Below are 18,178 nucleotides of genomic sequence, written 5' to 3' on the forward strand. Positions count from 1 at the left end.
AGCATAATGAACTATATAGAGTAGGCACCTGGTAAATATTTAAAGTCAGTTAATTAAGGTTTTTTAAGATTAGATTTGAGTTTTTAATTGTAAAAGAAACACGGTTTATGTAAAGGTTAGAATAGCACAGAAAGGTATGGTGTAAAAAATAAATTATATTTATGTCCTGTCCATGTTTTTCTCTTTCCATCATGTCTAATAGATTTTAGACTTCTCAGGTTGCCTTTTTGTGTCTTCTGCTCTTAAAAATAATGTTGCAGCAAAGATCCCTTGTGACTGAAGAGTAAATGCCTGGAAGTGCATTTGTTAGATCAAAGGCTATATGGCATTTAAATTTTTAGATCTTGTTAGTTTTCCCACACATTCCTCCACCAGTATAGAAAATGTCTGTATTCCACATATTTGCCAATACTGACTTTTATCACAATTAAATTAGTGCCATTCCAGAAGATGTACATATTATCTTTCCATTTGCTTGAAAGACATTTTCTATAAACAGATTGTCTTTTGCATATTTTTTGTCATTTTTTATTACTGAAGTGTGTAAGCTTTTGCATTTTGAGTAAGTTAGTCTTTTTATGTATGTGGCAAATATTTTTGCCTTCTGACTTCTGAAATTTTGTATCATGTTTAGCAGGTCATAGATTGTTCAGAAGTGCATTTCTAGTTTTTTCCCTCCAGGTTTTTTTTTTTTTTTTTTTTGGTGTAATGTTATCAGGAGCAGGATCAGCATTATTGTTTTCTGAGTGCTAGTTTGTCTCAGTGTCACCTGTTAACTATAAATAATCAGTTTAAAAAATATTTTTAAATCTAGAAATTTCACTGAAATAACTTAGATGTAAACTCATATTCAGTAATAATCATTTACTCTTTACTCCAGTTTTTTTTTTTTAATGGTTTATAATACCTATTAAAATAGTCTGTAGGGCTTCCCTGGTGGCACAGTGGTTGAGAGTCCGCCTGCCGATGCAGGCGACACGGGTTCGTGCCCCGGTCTGGGAGGATCCCACATGCCGTGGAGTGGCTGGGCCCGTGAGCCATGGCCGCTGAGCCAGCGCGTCCGGAGCCTGTGCTCCGCAACGGGAGAGGCCACAACAGTGAGAGGTCCGCGTACCGCAAAAAAAAAAAAAAAAGTCTGTAAAATACATGCAGTTAAGGATGCCTTTTTACTGCTCCTTTTCTTTGGAGGTAACTATTGGTTACTATCTCCAGTTGGGGGTCAAGGCATTCTATTTCTCTTAATCCTTGCAGATCAGCTGTTTGAAAAGACTTTACTGTTTTTATCTACTTTGTAAAATTCTATTTATTTTTAATATTGACTTTAAATGACAATAATATTCTTATGAATTCCCCTAAATTTCTACATCTGGGATGGCATAATTCACATTCTACCTAATATTCCTGTGCTTTTAAAATTCATATCACTAATGCTGTACAATGAGATTATTACAGGAAGGTTTATTATCTTTTCTGAGATTGTGATTATCTTTAGAACAAGGACTTTATTTATCCCATTCCTTGGCGTAGATTCTGGCAGTTAACACGTGGATGTTGTCTGGAATTAAGTAACTGGATATGAAATTGGCTGGTGAGCAAATGGTTTTCTCAGCTGTAGAATTGGGATATTTCTTAAAGTGAATTTTTAATGAACATTAAATAATGAATGTAAATAATATAGTCCCAGAAATACAGTATGTGATTAAAACTTTTTAGATCTCTTTTTTTCCCCTCCCCTGTCTTTTATTCACTTTGTATCCTCTGTTTTCTGCATGTGAATTTTTGAGGACACTGTCAAGACTTTCTCACTTCCTAATAAGCTTAAGTTAGAGTCCCTTGTTTCATGCCTTCCTAGTTGTAATTACTTCCTTATAGTCACTCGCTTTAAGCTCCATGATAGCTGTGCTCTGTACTGTAGCCTTAGCACCTGCCCTGGTGCATTTCTTCTTTTTGATCTCCCATACTAAAATTCAATTAGATTTTTTAAAAATTATTTTGAAAATAAGTCACATAGTAGTTTCTTACATAGAATAAAAAGTTACGCCACACTTAATTCCATATTTAGAATCCAAAGTTAAGCCAGTTTGTTTGGATAACTGTTAGGAACTATTCTGTAGAATCAAGAAAGTGAGGAAGGACACTGTGATTGGGTGAGTTTACTTAGGATCTGTTCATTGCTTTTAGCCAGTAGGAAGCTGGAAGTTTACTTCTTTAAAGGAAAAAAAAATCATCATCTTATTCTCCTCCTCCTCTTTTGAAATTCAGCTAAGTAAACCAGGTCTGGGTTAATCCTTTCATTTGTTTTAATAACTGGTGACTACTTGCTCATATCAGTAATTTCTTTACATTGCGTAAATATTGAGAGTCTGTAGATGATACTTCTATTAATGGGTACGAAATACTCCTTCCATTACACACATGTTGAAAGTTTTGCTATCTGAGCATGTAATATAGGGATAACCTGACTAATGGGTTTTATTATATTTTTAAGGAAAGCAGTACTAAAGTGATATATCTGGTCTGAAAATTCATGCCAGTTTGATGGAAAATTTCTTTAAAAGTTGGTTTATATACTTAAAAGATTAGATTGAATTAGAAATTAGAAAACATAAATATTAAATACTGAGGATGTTGTGTTTTCTTACAGGGGATGGTTCCATTTGTATTTGTTGGCACTAAAGAAAGCATTGGAAATGTGCAAGTTCTTTTAGAGTATCATATTGCTTATCTAAAGGTTTGTATAGTGTTCATATCATGTTGCTCCACACGTTAAACTTTAATTTTATATTTGTAGTAAATTTTAAGTCTTTAATAAATATTTTTGTTAATTCAGCTTCATATTTGCCCTTTCTTTCTGCGTGAGAATATTAAGTCCTTTGCTGTAGTAAAATGATTGGCCTCATGTACATTTTTTCTCTTTCCCTCTGTACTTTTACATTTCTTTCCATACTGTTTAAGACATGGTCACTCTTGTGTTTGATGCAGATAGGACACAACCAGGAATGAAGGTGGGCTTTCTTGGTAACTGATATTCTCTGAATCACATGTACTACCCCCATAGATATCAGTTGATAATTCTTAACCATTGTTTTTAATATAGTCTGTTTGGGTTGATGAATAAAGAGAAAAGGTTTTAGAAAAGAAATTCCCTGTAAGTTGGAATTGTCATTTTCTACTCTTCTTATTCCTGCTGTTTTTCTCTTGTTTATAGTATCTCACCTGCTCTGTCTCTAGTTATGTTTTCCTTTTAGTCACTCATATCATTGGCTGCTGTGTTAATATTTTGAAAGCACCCCTGATAATGTCATTCCTTTTTTTTAAAACTCATCTTTCCAATACTCTTTTAGCCAAGAGCTTTCTCTAGACACCTGACCTTCACATCCTGTAATGACCTCATTCTCTGAATGACCAAGTCTGCCAGTTCATCTAGGTCACAACTCAAGTGTCATTATTTTGATAGGAAAGTAGGTTATTAATAGTACCTGTCATAAAATGGTACCTTACCTCATTTAGCAGAGTTTTTACTCCTTGAAGGCTAGATCTGGTAATTTTGTGTAATTATTAGCTGTTTAAATAGGTTATTTCAGCACTTGTCTGTTGAACATCCCCTAGGTTATTCTAATGCTTGTGTGTAAACATTCCCTTGAAGGAGAAGAGTCATTGTCTTTTTATTTTGCATACCTGTAGCACTTAGCATGGTTGGCACATGATGCTAAGGCATTTGTAAATGCTTGGTGAATTGAATAAGCAAATGACCTTGTAAATTGTGTTCACTAGGAATACAGTTATGCTTTGCTGAATAACTGCCCAAGATCACAGCTTCTTTCATTCGTAGGACTGGAGTATAGCTAAAGCTCTGGGCTTTAAGAAGACAAATACATGTAAGATTTATCCTTTTTTGTTTTGGTTATAGGAAGTAGAACAGCTAAGAATGGAACGCCTGCAGATTGATGAACAGCTACGACAGATTGGTATGGGTTTCAGACCTTCTTCCACCAGAGGGCCTGAAAAAGAGAAAGGATATGCCACTGATGAAAGTACCGTCTCTTCTGTACAAGGTTCTAGGTCTTATAGTGGAAGAGGCAGAGGTCGTCGGGGCCCTAATTACACCTCCGGTTATGGTAAAAAAAAAATTTTTTTTTTTTTGGTAGTGGTTTCGGTGCTCCAATACATTTTGCTTATTATTGTTTTTGGGTTTTTTTAGGATTTATTTTTTATTTCATTTTATTTATTTATCTACTTATTTATTTATGGCTGCGTTGGGTCTTCATTGCTGTGCGTGGGCTGTTTTCTAGTTGCAGTGAGCGGGGGGCTGCTTTTTGTTGCAGTGCGCAGGCTTCTCATTGTGGTGGCTTCTCTTGTTGTGGAGCATGGCCTCTAGGCGTGTGGGCTTCAGTAGTTGTGACACACGGGCTCAGTACTTGTGGCTTGCGGGCTCTAGAGCGCAGGCTCAGTAGTTTTGGTGTGTGGGGTTAGTTGCTCCGTGGCATGTGGTGTCTTCCCAGACCAGGCTTGTACCCGTACCCCTGCATTGGCAGGCGGATTCTTAACCACTGTGCCACCAGGGAAGTCCTGCTTATTATTGTTTAGTTCATCACTTTATCTTGGCTTTGAGGGCAGGAGATAGTTCTGAGGTACATGTTTTAATAGTGACAGCATGCTTTATATTAATGACAGTAAAAGGTTTGTAGTGTTCAAGTAAAAGGTTTGTGTGTAATGAAATGAAACATGTTTTTGTTTATAGCTCATGATCATGTTTGTTGTAAATATTTAGAATAAATATATATGCAACTTGTTTTCTCAGATATTTTCCCTGTACAATTATATACATTTTCCAATAAAAACCTAGTGATGGTGGTGATACTGCTAGGATTTATCTTTTGCCTACCCTCTAGGAAAAGTAAAAATGAAAAAATACACTAATCACTGTGCCACGATTCCATATAGCAAATCTGTACTGGTTTTTAAAATATACTGTATTGGTTCATTTGGCAGTTTCGAATAGTAATATCTCACATCTGGAATTATTTTGTGAAATACAGCATTTCAATAATATGAGAGCTTTAAAAGTTAGAACCTAGTTAACATTTTATAAATGAACATTTTTCTAAAATGTGTTTCACTGAGAGGATGGGGCTTAACCTATGTAGGAAGGGACCAGTGGATGGTGATTGTCAACAATTCTCTAATCCTAAATTTCTCAGTTCGTCTTCAGCTTTGGAGCTGTTCCATTTTTCTGCGTTTGGACTTGGATCTTAGCAGTGACCTGATTTTTTTCTTCCCTTCTCTCTTTCCTTTTCTCTTCTCTTCTCTCTTCTCTACTCCCCTATGCTCATCCTAACTGCTTTGGGAAAAAATTTCATAAGCCTTTTCCAGAATAGAAGGCATTTAGGGAAAAAAGCTTTACAGTGTGCAGATTCCAATTCCACATTTCATGTTTGACCAAAGGATCATCTAATGATGCCAGAGTTATATTAGATTTGTACTGCTTTTCATTTGTTGTAGAGTTGGATGGTCAAGTTTCCCTTCCCCTTTTTTCATTATTTTAAAGTTAACCCTGTATTGAAGCCTGAAAAGGAGAATTCCAGTTACTGTGTTCAGTATGTGAAGGATTGAGAATTGAGAACTATTAAAATCCTGAAAGCACATTTAATACAAAAGACAATCAGTAGTTAAATAGAAATTAAGTACATATTGAATGCTTTTAGAGGTACAAATTACTAGTACAGATAATGAGATTTGGTTTTTTGGTTGATGAATTCACTGAACAATTTTATAAGCCTCTGGCAAGTCCACTTATTGATGAGAGGTCACTCTTTGGCAAAATGCTTTTGTTGACAGTAGAAATAAATTTAAATGAGAATGGTAGAGGAATATCATTTGGATTGAAGAAAGCTATGCAGATTGTTCAGTAGATGGCACCCTTACCTCTGAATCTTTGCCAACTAGTAACATTGTATTTCTTGAAATAGCTGTTGAACTTAAAGTGGGCTCCAGAGAAATAAAAATTATTTGAATTTGGTTGTAGATGTTCTTGTCCACTTAATAGCAGAAGGTTTTTTAGGTGGTGAATATATGTATATATATATATATATATAAGCTGTATAAGAATTTAACATCTCTGAAATTATATGTGTTACAATGGATGATGTCTTACAACTTTAATTGGCAGCATTTTCTTTAAATGGCACACAAAATATGACTTAATGTTGGATTTGATAAAATGTGGGGCTTTAGCTGTTTTAAGTTCAGCATATGTGTTCATTTAAAAGGATGTGAACCATCTTCATAAGGTGATTTTAGAAGTTTAAGGGGAAAATCTGAGTTAAAATTCTGTTAAAAGCAGGTCTTTTTATTTGTTGGAGCCATTACAAATTGAATCGGTTTCATGGATCATTTATAAAGCCTCCCCCCACCCTGACTTTTTGGTTTCATGAACTTATATTTTACAAAATTGAGATTGGAATGATTGCAATGATTTTAACAGAGTATTTTTCTGTTGATTATGCATCAAATCATAATTTCAGAGGCTTTTTACAATACTATTATCTTATAGTTCTGTAGGTCAGAAATCTGACATGAGTGTCACTGTGCTAAAATCTAAGTGTTGGCATGTCTGTATTTCCTTTTGGAGGCTCTAGGGAAAAATTTGTTCCTTTGACACTTCCAGCTTATAGAGACAATCTCTGTTCCTTGGCTTATTGACTGCTTCCTCCATCTTATAAAGCCAGTAATTACAGTCATGCTGCCATCTCTGGTTCTCTGTAGTTGAGAATGGTTCTCTACTTTTTAAAGATCCATGTGATTAATTTGGCCTTACCTGGATAATCTAGGATAATCCTCCCACATCAATATCCTTAACCTTAATTACATGTGCAGATTTCCTTATGCCATCTCAGAAATGTTTAATATGAAGGAAGTGGAACACTAGCCAGTTCATTCGCTTTTTTTGTTTTTGACCTTAATAGCTGTCTTTATCTACTGAAATCTATTTATGATTTAGACACCCTCTTTGAGTATCTTGAGTATTAGATTTAGGTTAAACTTAAGAAAATTTTTTTGCTTATGATACTGAGTTAAATACTACACTGTATTTCTAAAGATAATTCGAAAGGAACTTCTGTTAAAAAACGAGGTACTCATCTAACTTCAAATTTTGGTAATGTTTTCAGGCAGGGTATATAGCTTTGTAAATAAATCCCAAAGCTCTGATACATTCCAAGGTTTTTTTTTTGATTGTTTTGTTTTGTTTTTTAGCTACTCATGAAATGATAAACTACCCTTATTCCACCAGCCCATGACATCAGTTAACAAAGTTCTTTTTTGTCATTTGGAAAAATAAGTGTTTTGATTCATTCTTTACTGAGACTCATTTCTTAACAAAGACTCGAATGTCAGTACTAGAAGCTTGCTATATTTTTCTTAAAATGTATGTCTAACTTATCCATTCTTATATAATGACTAGCTACATCTATATTTAATGGCATATGGAGAAAAAAAAGATGAATAGAAGACTTATCTTTAAAGGAGAAGGGAAGTTGGTAGGCTTGTTTTTAAACTTTACGTTTTAATCCCTGTACCTTAGTACTTAGCATTTTGTGTATCTGAAGAGCTCTTGTGTTTTGCTTTTTATCATTAAATGACTATGGAGTTAATATAGTGTATTTTTAGTTTATCTTTCTTATTTGGGAGTTCAGCATAGGAACTTCAAAATCATGCAGCAAATTCACATCTCAAGAGAAAATTGATATGCATGTTGCTAGGCTTCTGGGGGCATCTAGAAGTATAAGACAGAGCTCTCCCCTTTATTATATTGTAGACCAAGTGGGAAGTAAATCCACACTGGAGAAAATAGAAAACAACACATGACAATACTTCATGATAGATACACATTAATTTTAAGGAAATAAGGGGAGAGGTCTATTTTTAGTTAAATTGGTTGGAAGCTACAGACATTGAACTGGGCCCTTAAGGAGATAGATTTGCACGTATAGGTTTCCCATACTATCAGAAAGTAGTTTTCCTGTGAAACCTTTTGTAAGCTGAAATGGCATAAAGTGAAGAAGCAATTACCTTAGGACACATCTTGCTAATAGATGCACAAAATAACGTGAGATAAAGCACAGATGCTCACCGACACAGTTCAAAACTCTGTTGGCTTGATGCTGAGTTTAGTTCCTGAGGAAGGAGCTGGGGGGTGCTGCTGTCACTGTTTGGGGTGCTTGCTGCCTCTATAATGGCTTGCTGCAACGCAAATGCTGAAGGCTATTTTCTCTTCGTGCCTTTTTTTCCTAAAGCAGAAATCCTCTTTGATTTCTTTTGGTTAGCGAAAACAGGTATTTGTGTAGGTCTTTTGTAAAAGCAAAATGGTGTAAAATGGGCTTCCCTGGTGGCACAGTGGTTAAGAATCCGCCTGCCAATGCAGGGGACCTGGGTTTGAGCCCTGGTCTGGAGAGATACCACATGCCGCCGTGGAGCAAAGAAGCCCGTGCACCACAACTACTGAGCCTGCGCTCTAGAGCTCGCATGCCACAACTATTGAAGCCCGCGTGCCTAGAGCCCATGCTCCACAACAGGAGAAGCCACTGTAATGAGAAGTCCACGCACTGCAATGAAGAGTAGCCCCCACTCGCTGCAACCAGAGAAAGCCTGCGCACAGCAACAAAGACCCAATGCAGCCTGGAAAAAAACAAAAGGTGTAAAATGAACTTTTGAAAAGCATAGGATACCTCTATGCTAAGAGGAAAGGATGAAAAAATGCCATCCCAGAACTTACAAAGAATAGAAGTGGGAATGATTATGATAGTGATTGGGTCATATAAATCTGACACATTAATTGTGTTATAATAATAATGATATTGTAGGCTTTCATAGAATCTTTGCAGTGTTTACATTTTTAAAAGGTCACTATTGAATTCGGCCATTGGGATGTTAGAAAAAGTCCGTAAACATTTAAAGTCATGCTGAAGTTTTGTCTCACTGATAATGGCTTCAACTCCATTGATTGTCAGGTTGAAGCTGTCTTTTCTCAGAGTAACCTAAAATTTGTTCAGTGATTTCAAACGCTGTATTCTTCTAACTTAAGACATTATTGTGAGAAAAACATAATTTTATGTAGAGCTACTAAAAATACACTCCCAGTTCATGAGACCATCGATTATAAGAAATATTCTTATTTCAGAGATGTTAAATGTGAAAAAAAGGTGCTGCCTAGAATCAGTGAAATAATGGTAGAATACAGTATGCAGTTAAAGTACTCATTCTTCTAAATATGATTAAATTTGCTTTTAAATATTGGATAGTGGTTATTTCTTATTATATTGGTTTGGCCAGTTTGTTTGGTTAGTGAATACATTGTGCAATAAAATTCTTGGTAAAAATGAAAAATGTGTCTTTTAATTTTACTTAAAACCAAATGAACTGTTTGGCCAACCCAATACTAACAATTTGTTAAAAACCTAAAAATGGGCAAAATTTTAAAAATATTTCCCTATATTAAGTGCATTTTCATATTGTATATGTATAATGTTTTGTATGTTCTCTGAAAAATTCTATTGGCTATGTTTCTGCACATCCAAACAGTTCAATTTTTAATCTATCTGACTAGGTAAATACTTTATTACTAGTATACAATATTAACATTCATTTATTTCTTAGTTAATAAATTTCAAATTCATTAACATTTTTATTTCTCTTTCTTTGGAGCAGCCAATCAGTAGGGTTATTTAAACAATGATTAGCAGGAAATAATGTTGAAAAATTTCACTTTTTTCTTTAATAGAAATAGTTGGCGTATGTTTTCTTCTTTCCCAAGGTACAAACTCTGAGCTGTCTAACCCATCTGAAACTGAATCTGAGCGTAAAGACGAGCTGAGTGATTGGTCATTGGCGGGAGAAGATGACCGAGAGAGCCGGCATCAGCGTGACAGCCGGAGACGCCCAGGAGGAAGAGGCAGAAGTGTTTCAGGGGGTCGAGGTCGTGGTGGACCACGTGGTGGCAAATCTTCCATCAGTTCTGGTAGTCTTTTATATACTATGTCAGAATCCTTTCTTGGTAAACAGTATAATTTCATATATGTTAATTCATTTACCAGGGCCAGTCATTTTTGGAAGTTTCTCTTTTAACTGTCTGAGGAAAATAGTAGAATATATATATATATACACACATACACATAGCAACATAAGGAAAAGCACTATAGAGTGTTTCTCAGTGAAAGTTTAGCTAGAATATTCAGAATGTTCTTGCTTAGTATAATGGGCTGGGGGGAGAATTGAGAATTGTCAGGGATCCATGGACTAGATCCATAGTATATTATTGTATGGCAACTTTTAATAAAACCACTCTTAATAAATTTTAAAAAAAGGCTGGATCAAATCACACTTTTTACAGGACTTTAAAGTACTCTCTAGTTCTAGTGATATTCTTCAAGTCCTAAGTTCAGTTTACAGACTTCCAGGGAAATCGTTTTTTATATTTTAGTATATTGTTCACTATTACCAAGGTTTATAAAATTATAGTATGCTGAATTACAAAGTAAATGTACTTTACCTAGTGTTTATGATTAATGGATAAACTTAGTGTCTTTTGCAAAGATGCTAGCTTGCTAGCTGTTACCAAAGGAAACTTAGAAAGGAAAAATCGTGATTAGGTGAATTTCTTCTATAATTTGATTGGTGGAAGCAATAAATGCACATAGGTAAGATGGGTATTTTTTTTTCTTATAAATTATATCTTAAAACCTTTCCTTTCCCACCCTCACCCTACCTTACTCCACCTTCACTCTTTCTTTCTGGAGATGGGAGTACTACTCAACATTCATTTCCACATTTTCCTATAACCAGTTAGAATTTCAAATTTTTTAGTATGCTTTATTTGTGTAGACTTGTTTTGCTTGCTTCGGTTCATAGTAAGAGATTTCTATTATGTCATGGAGTGTAGGTGTTGAGTATTATTTGGAAATAGTTCATTGGCATAAAGAAGCAGCAACCACATTGAACTCAGTTATGGAGACAAAAAGCTGTTTGTTAGAATTGATTCATTTTAGCTGAATATTTGTTTTCATTTTTATTTCTCTAGCCTCTGGGCAGGATTAGCTAGGAATGTGAATGTAAAAAGTAGCATGTAATAATATACTAGTTCCTAATACGTTTTCAAAACAAGTCAAAGAGAAATGGTAGAAAGCCAAGTTGTCTGCCCATCTTCTGTTTTAATTTTTCACTGCCATTTAAAGGTTTTTATATTTGTTGTTTTTCAGGTAAAATAGTGATACAGAAAACATTTTATCTGAAGACAGAGAGGGTATATTTTTACCTGGGGAAAATTGAAGTTTCTTATCATTAATTGATATAGTTCAATATAGGTCAGAATATTCCTAATAACTGCAGCTCTCTTAAACAAATATTTCTTGCCTCTGACATGCATATAGTGCTCAAAGATCCAGACAGCAATCCATACAGCTTACTTGATAATACAGAATCAGATCAGACTGCAGACACTGATGCCAGCGAATCTCATCACAGTACTAACCGTCGTAGGCGGTCTCGTAGACGAAGGACTGATGAAGATGCTGTTCTGATGGATGGGATGACTGAATCTGATACAGCTTCAGTTAATGAAAATGGGCTAGGTATGTAAGCACTTAGGGAAAAGATATATATTATTGTATAATATTGTTAATGTATGAAGCTTTTTTAAAAAAAATCCCAAACATATGCAATTCACAAATTGAATTTTTCCTAGTGTTTACTTCAGACGAGGTAGATGGCTTTGTGTCTGTCTTAAATGTCTAGTTCTCAGATTTGTATAGCCAAATAATTTGAAACTGGGAGGGTTTATTAAAGTGCCCTTTGATGCCATTAAAACGACAGATACTCAAACTGCAAGGCACTTAATACTCTTACTGTTCTAAACCAAAATTGGGCTTTCAGTTTGCCTCTTTAAATGTTATTATAAATGACACTAATGAAGGTGTGTATACTGAGTAGGCATTGATTTCCAGAGGGCTAAAATGTCATTAACTTTGGTAAAAAAAAAAAAAAAAAAAAAGGAAAACTTTATTCCTGAATGATGATAATTTAAATTAAGTCTTAGAGTTTGTTTAAAAAGAGTTGAAACCCTCTTAATTTCTGGATGATAATTCTATTTTTAATGTAGTAGGAATGTTTTAAACTACAAAAGTATTTTTCCTGTGAGTAATGTGTATTGTTTTATCTTTCCTGTTTAATTAAAAGGTTCTTTTCCCTTCTTTAAATCTTTGAAGGAAAGAAGTTTTTTGGGTTTTTTTATTTTTTTTGCTTTGTTTTTTGCTTTGTTTTTGTCAGAATAGTTCATGGTGAACTTTGCAATTACAGATGATAGTGAAAAAAAACCCCAGCGACGCAATCGTAGCCGCAGGCGTCGTTTCAGGGGTCAGGCAGAAGATAGACAGCCAGGTAACTTGCGTGGACCTGTTGCCAACACCAGGTTACAAGCATGAAAAAAAATGTCATGTGTCTGCTTTCTAAATATATTATACTTACATGTACACCTGTGCATATACATTCAAGATGTGCATTGCATAAATTGTTTACTCAACTAATACGACTACTACTCTTAAGAAAATGCATTCTTCCTTCACACCATAAATGTGTAGTAAACCCGTCTAATTGAACTAATGTTGTGTCTCAATTTTTTTACATGGAAATACTGTTGAGAAGACCGTTATTTTGTCCACTTGGCAGATTCTGCATTCTTGAGTTGGGGCCTGCCATCCCAGGAACTATGTTGTAGATTGTGATTGAGGTTGATTGGCAAAATTGGGCAGCTTTTGCATGGTGCCTGCTTACTATATCTGGGTTCAGCACCTCATTTTTGTGGGGTTTCTCATACCCACAGTTTAAAAAAAAAGTATAAATGAAAAAATACTTGAAAGTGTCTTTTTCCTAGTAAGAGGAATGCATGTTATGTTTTTGTTTATTGTAGTGTGATGCCTTTTCCCTTACACCTACTAACTATTCAAATTAATAGTACTTACTTAGTTTTAGAATGTTAATTTAAGTAGATATAATTTTTAGTAACTTCAAAGAAACTTGTTTGCTGTGTCTATACTATCTTGAACATAATTCCATTTCCTTTGTATGGAGAATCACATGTATATTTACAATGAAGAAACTGTGTGCACCAGAAATAAACCCCTTTTAAACTAATCAATTTTGCATTCTTTCCAAAGCAAATTCTTGTGTTTTCCCCAAATAAAGAATGTAAATTCCAGTATCTTTATTTAGAATTTTAAGTTTAGTGGTTGTAGAGACATTTGAGAAAACTGGTTAAGGGTATTAGTTTCCATTCTTGGGGGAAAAAAAGTTCATGTTTTAAAGATAGTTGTAAATTTAAAAGGAATTAAATATTGTCAAAATAGGTTCCAGGAAATGTTATTGTTTTATTTTCTCTCTCTTTAGTGTTAGAAATATCTTTTAGATGAAGAGATTGTATTTCTTTTGTTTTTTTGAAGCTGGCATAGCAGTGCATACACTTTTTGGCTATACTTTATAAATAAGGAAATTTAAGCTATTAGTAGGATGGGCTTGAGATAGAATAAATTACAACATAATTAACTAGGTGGATGGTGGTTCATTACTAAGGCAAAGGACATAAAGGGAATAACGTAAAAGCCTTTGATAAAGAAGAGGAAGAGATTTCTGCATGGTATTAATCGAAACTTGAGTAATTTAGAGTTTTAAATAATTAAGCAATGATTTGTGTTCTTTACTGCATTTATTCCTATTTTACTCTGTTTTTTGGAAGTACTGATTTCCTCTTTAGAACTCATTGCCTTTTTCAGCGTGCCCCCTATCCCCCAAACCAACACACACACACACACCACCCCACAAGATAGGATAGGTGGAAAAAGCACATCATTTTCTCCTTTGCTCCTGGAAGGAGTATCTACAAAGGCAGCTTCTATCCAAAGTTAATGTCAACATTCTCTGAAATAAACAATTATTTAATTTGTTCTTATTTGCTCAGAATTTGTTGCCCGTAGTATAAATTAAGCAGTGAGTATTTACTAAGAAAAGAATGACAGTATACTGGTGTCCAGTGAATTAACTTTGGAGCCCTTAAATTCTAGAGTCCAAATTATGCTGCACAAATTGCCTCAATTTTTTTCTAGATATTGTAAATACTTATTAATCTGTTTTGAACTTTTAAGTGGCTTGTATTATAAAGACTGGCTATAAACAGGTTTTTCTTTGAATTAACTGAAGTTATTTTTAGTTTTACCTCCCTTCGGTAGAGGAGGGGCACTGATAAATTTTTACCTTTCCAGCTAAGTGCCTATTAATTGATAAACTGTATCAAAGTATACTATTCTCTGTCTGTACATAGTGGATGAAGAGTTTTAAGAATTGTCACGTGTTCAAATATAGCAGTATGTGTGTCTATGCATCAGGGTTTCCACGTAGCTGAGTTCTTCCAGGTGTCACTTGAGGACTCAACCATGGAAACAGAATGAATTCATTAAGGTGCTCTCCAAACTAGAATACTTCCTAGGATGCTTTTGCTTCTGTGTATGTAGATATAATGATGAAGTGGATTTGATAGTATCCCTCTCCCCAATTTTGGAAACTATTATTAAATGTATTTATAAATTCATTTACAGTGAATTTAAATGACCATTTATAAAGCTCCAAAATGAGCACATGGAGTTTCTTACAATTTGGAGGAAAAGAGACAGTTTTAGACATGAAACATCCTTATTTAGCGGTGTTTCTAAAGATGTGTATTAGTTCTGAATTAAGTTGTTTCCTTGAGATTTAAAAAGATTCATTTTAATAGTTCTAGAAAGTTCTTGGATCTTATAAAGAAAGGTGTTAGCATGTTAATTCATGATTAAGAAAAATGAATTGTAAATACAGTCCAGCTTTTTATTATATTAAAATGATTTATTTTCATATAATTTGAACCTGATGGACTAGTTCTTCCCGTACATAGTGACTTTAAATTTTAAATTTACCCGAGTTTTAATTCTTTTGTAATTTACTTGCTCCCATAATTTAAAGTACACCGTATTCCACATAATCAGGGATTTTTCTTCACCAGTTTCTGAGGGAAAGTAAATACTTTGAAAGGAAGAGGGTGATTATTTTGATATTTCTTCAAATAAGTGAATTCTAAGTTGCAGGTCCTTGAAGAGAAAGTTCTGCAGTATAAAGTGAGGCCAGTCCAGTGTACTAGCAGGCCAGAGGTAGTTTGTTGCAGTTGGGTTGGCAGTAGGGTGTTAGTGTGGGTTAGTCTTTTCCCCTTTGGGTTAGTCTTTTCCCTGTATCCCTACTGCCATTGCAAACACGAACACCTTTTCAGTCAGTCCCTTGAAAGATAGGCAAGATGGGGAAAGGGAGTGGTTACTGAATGGTGGACCTTTTCCCACCATGATCAATGGCCACATTTTTAGGTTGGTGTTCTGTCATCTTTAGTTTGCTTGCAGTTTTTTTAGATTACTCAGAATGGTGTCTAGTGTGAAATGTGAAAAAGGAACCATAAAATACACTTGGATATCTTACTGTGCTTTTAAAGAAAATGTTAAAAAAAAACAGAACAACTAATTTCTGAGTAAATCTTTTACATCTTTGATGAAAATTTCAAATTGAAGCATACTACACCACAATTTGACCCAGTTTGCCCCATTTTTTCCCCCACTGATAAGTGCAAACACTGGGCTTAGAATGCTGCATTCCCTATTCTTGGTTGTGGATTTCTATGTCAGACTTACCCCACAACTGTAGACTAATCAGAAGCAAATGGCTGGACTCTTGTTGAAGAGGACTTTAATCTAGGCTTCCTCGCTCTCCAGCTTGAAATCTTCTGTAGTCAGCACTAAACCACAGGCACATTTTTCATGGTTAGTTTTTGGTTGGAGGTGGTACCCAGCTTAAGAAAATTTTGAAATTGGGTAACCCACCATTAATTTATTTTAAAAGTAAAATTACTCTTTATCCATAAATAAACTTTAGAAGTACTTTTTCAACACCTGTAATTTTTTTCTCATCTTCAACAGTCACAGTTGCAGATTATATTTCTAGAGCTGAGTCTCAGAGCAGACAAAGAAACCTCCCAAGGGAAACTTTGGCTAAAAACAAGAAAGAAATGGTAAGGAGAATTTAACCTGTAGGTTTTGGTGTTTTTGTTTTTGGTATGGTTTAGTTTTATTTTCACTTCTTAACTTACTTGTATGATCACTTGTTTCCCCAATTAGATGAGTAATATTTTAGTTAAAGACTACTCTTGATTTTGATTTTGGCCCCAGGTAACTGAAGATATGCATGCTTGAGCCTGAAATACTTTTCATTTAGAACTCTAAATAGCATTCATAAAATTCAGTCTGCCCAAAGATACTGGGCATAGAGACTGTTGCCTTAATTTGGGGAGCAGTAGGCTGAATATACCTCTTCTCAGTGGTGGATAAAGACCTTTAAGTTTCAATTCTTTTAAATATTTTAAGGGATTTGATATGTAAATGTGAGTTCAAAAAAAAAGGTGAGTAAGTAGGTGGTTATTTGCATTACTTAGGGTATTAATGTTTATATCTTTTATATGGTGAGCTTTCCAGTGGTTAAAATGAAATTAGGTGCAAGTTTTCAGTAAGCAGGTACAGATTCTTCCTGTGGTTTATGCACCACTAGATACTAAAGAGTTGAAAAGCCCAGAGAGGTGGAGTACATTGGTATTCGTTTTGAATTTTAAGAATGTTTTAATTCTTTGATCCATTGTGGTATGTGAAAACTAAAATTATTTATTAGCTAATTAATGTTTATATAGCTATTGTCCTCCTCAGCTATAGATTTCATTTATAAAGAAGTTGAAAAAGTTGTCTCCCTTTGGCAGGCAAAAGATGTGATTGAAGAGCATGGTCCTTCAGAAAAGGCAATAAATGGCCCAACTAGTGCTTCTGGCGATGAAATTTCTAAGATACAGCGTACTCCAGGAGAAGAAAAGATTAATACCTTAAAAGAAGAAAATACTCAAGAAGCAGCAGTCCTGAATGGTGTTTCATAAACTGAAGAAGTTCCTAGTTTACAGTTCTTTTACATTACATTTTACAATAGTGCTTGTACAAGCTTGCCAAAGATAGAATATGGATCGCCAGTCTTTACATCGCACTTTCAGTTCCTCCATTTGGAATTCAGAAAGGGGAGGGATCCTGAAGAAATCATATGTTAAACATAACTTTGACACCTACTGTGTTATAAAATATTATCATCAGATGTGCCTTGAGAATAGTATATGTAACATTAAAAAAAAGTTGCTGGCTATAGGAAATGTTATTTTGTTTTCAAAATATGGCAGAGATGGGGGGAGGTGGGTGGGGGGTGGGATCCCTAAGGGAATATTCTTTATGAAAGCATTAGCTGCTTTTGTTACATTTTTAATAATATGCAACCACTTCTTCACCTGAGGAAAACTAGAGTGAAATGCAGTCTAAGATATTTTGCACTGAATTGTAATTTCTTCATTAGTTTAGTCTGGAAACTGGTCTGTTTTAATGTGTTTTTAAAATGCTGTATGTAGAGGAAAATCTGCAGGCCACTGGAATACATTTGTTAAATTCTCATCTGCAGGGACACTGGGTGATATTGGCAGTGACTGTTCTACATTGAGGCTTTGTTTGGTTTATTTATTAAAGTGTACAGTATTTAAAAAATCAAACATAGCTTTAGTTAAAACACTAAGCTGAATTAGTCATGTCCATTCAGACATAACCTGAACTACTGAAAAGATCAATTTCCAGAAGGTTTATTCTGTATAAACTACATGTTAGTCTTCAGTAGAGTATCTTTTCCTTTTCTTTTTTCCCCCTTTTTTCTTTTTTTTTCCCTTTTTCCTTTTTATTTTTTTTTGATTTTGGTTGTTTGATGTGCAATATGTTTTTGTATGCAGGTAGTAAATAAACTTTGATCTTCCATTTGCTGATTTTTAACTTTCTACTTTTTATACCAACTGTTGAAAAGTAGTTGGACCTACTTAAAGGCCTAGAGTAGTATTCTGATTGCTTTTTAAGATGCATTTATACTTGCTCATAAGTAGTAGTAAAATATTAGCTGGTCAATTTATCATTTTGTAATGAATCATCTGAAATCTTAGTACTTAAAAAAATTTAGTGTGTTAGAATGGTTTAGGGAATTGATCAGAGATTTGATATTAGGA

General features: G+C 34.4%; 1 protein-coding gene across 3 annotated transcripts in view; it reads left to right on the top strand.

The window, feature by feature from the left end:
• FXR1 (FMR1 autosomal homolog 1) overlaps positions 1-17,936 on the top strand; it is a 59,122-nt gene extending 41,186 nt beyond the window's left edge. Inside the window, exons 11-18 of one of the 3 annotated variants that reach the window (XM_081235142.1) lie at positions 2,645-2,731; positions 3,911-3,968; positions 4,056-4,118; positions 9,812-10,015; positions 11,424-11,624; positions 12,349-12,429; positions 16,032-16,123; positions 16,859-17,936. In XM_081235142.1, coding sequence (XP_081091268.1) covers positions 2,645-2,731; positions 3,911-3,968; positions 4,056-4,118; positions 9,812-10,015; positions 11,424-11,624; positions 12,349-12,429; positions 16,032-16,123; positions 16,859-17,029 — 957 coding nt within the window. In that variant the 3' untranslated portion in view covers positions 17,030-17,936. Of the gene's footprint in view, positions 1-2,644; positions 2,732-3,910; positions 4,119-9,811; positions 10,016-11,423; positions 11,625-12,348; positions 12,430-16,031; positions 16,124-16,858 lie in introns of all 3 variants that reach the window. The other 2 variants (XM_081235141.1, XM_081235143.1) reach the window with 2 other exon arrangements.
• The last annotated feature ends 242 nt before the right edge of the window (positions 17,937-18,178 follow it).

This window comes from Mesoplodon bidens, assembly GCF_964165515.1.
Source record: "Mesoplodon bidens genome assembly, chromosome: 5".
NCBI lineage: Eukaryota > Metazoa > Chordata > Mammalia > Artiodactyla > Ziphiidae > Mesoplodon > Mesoplodon bidens.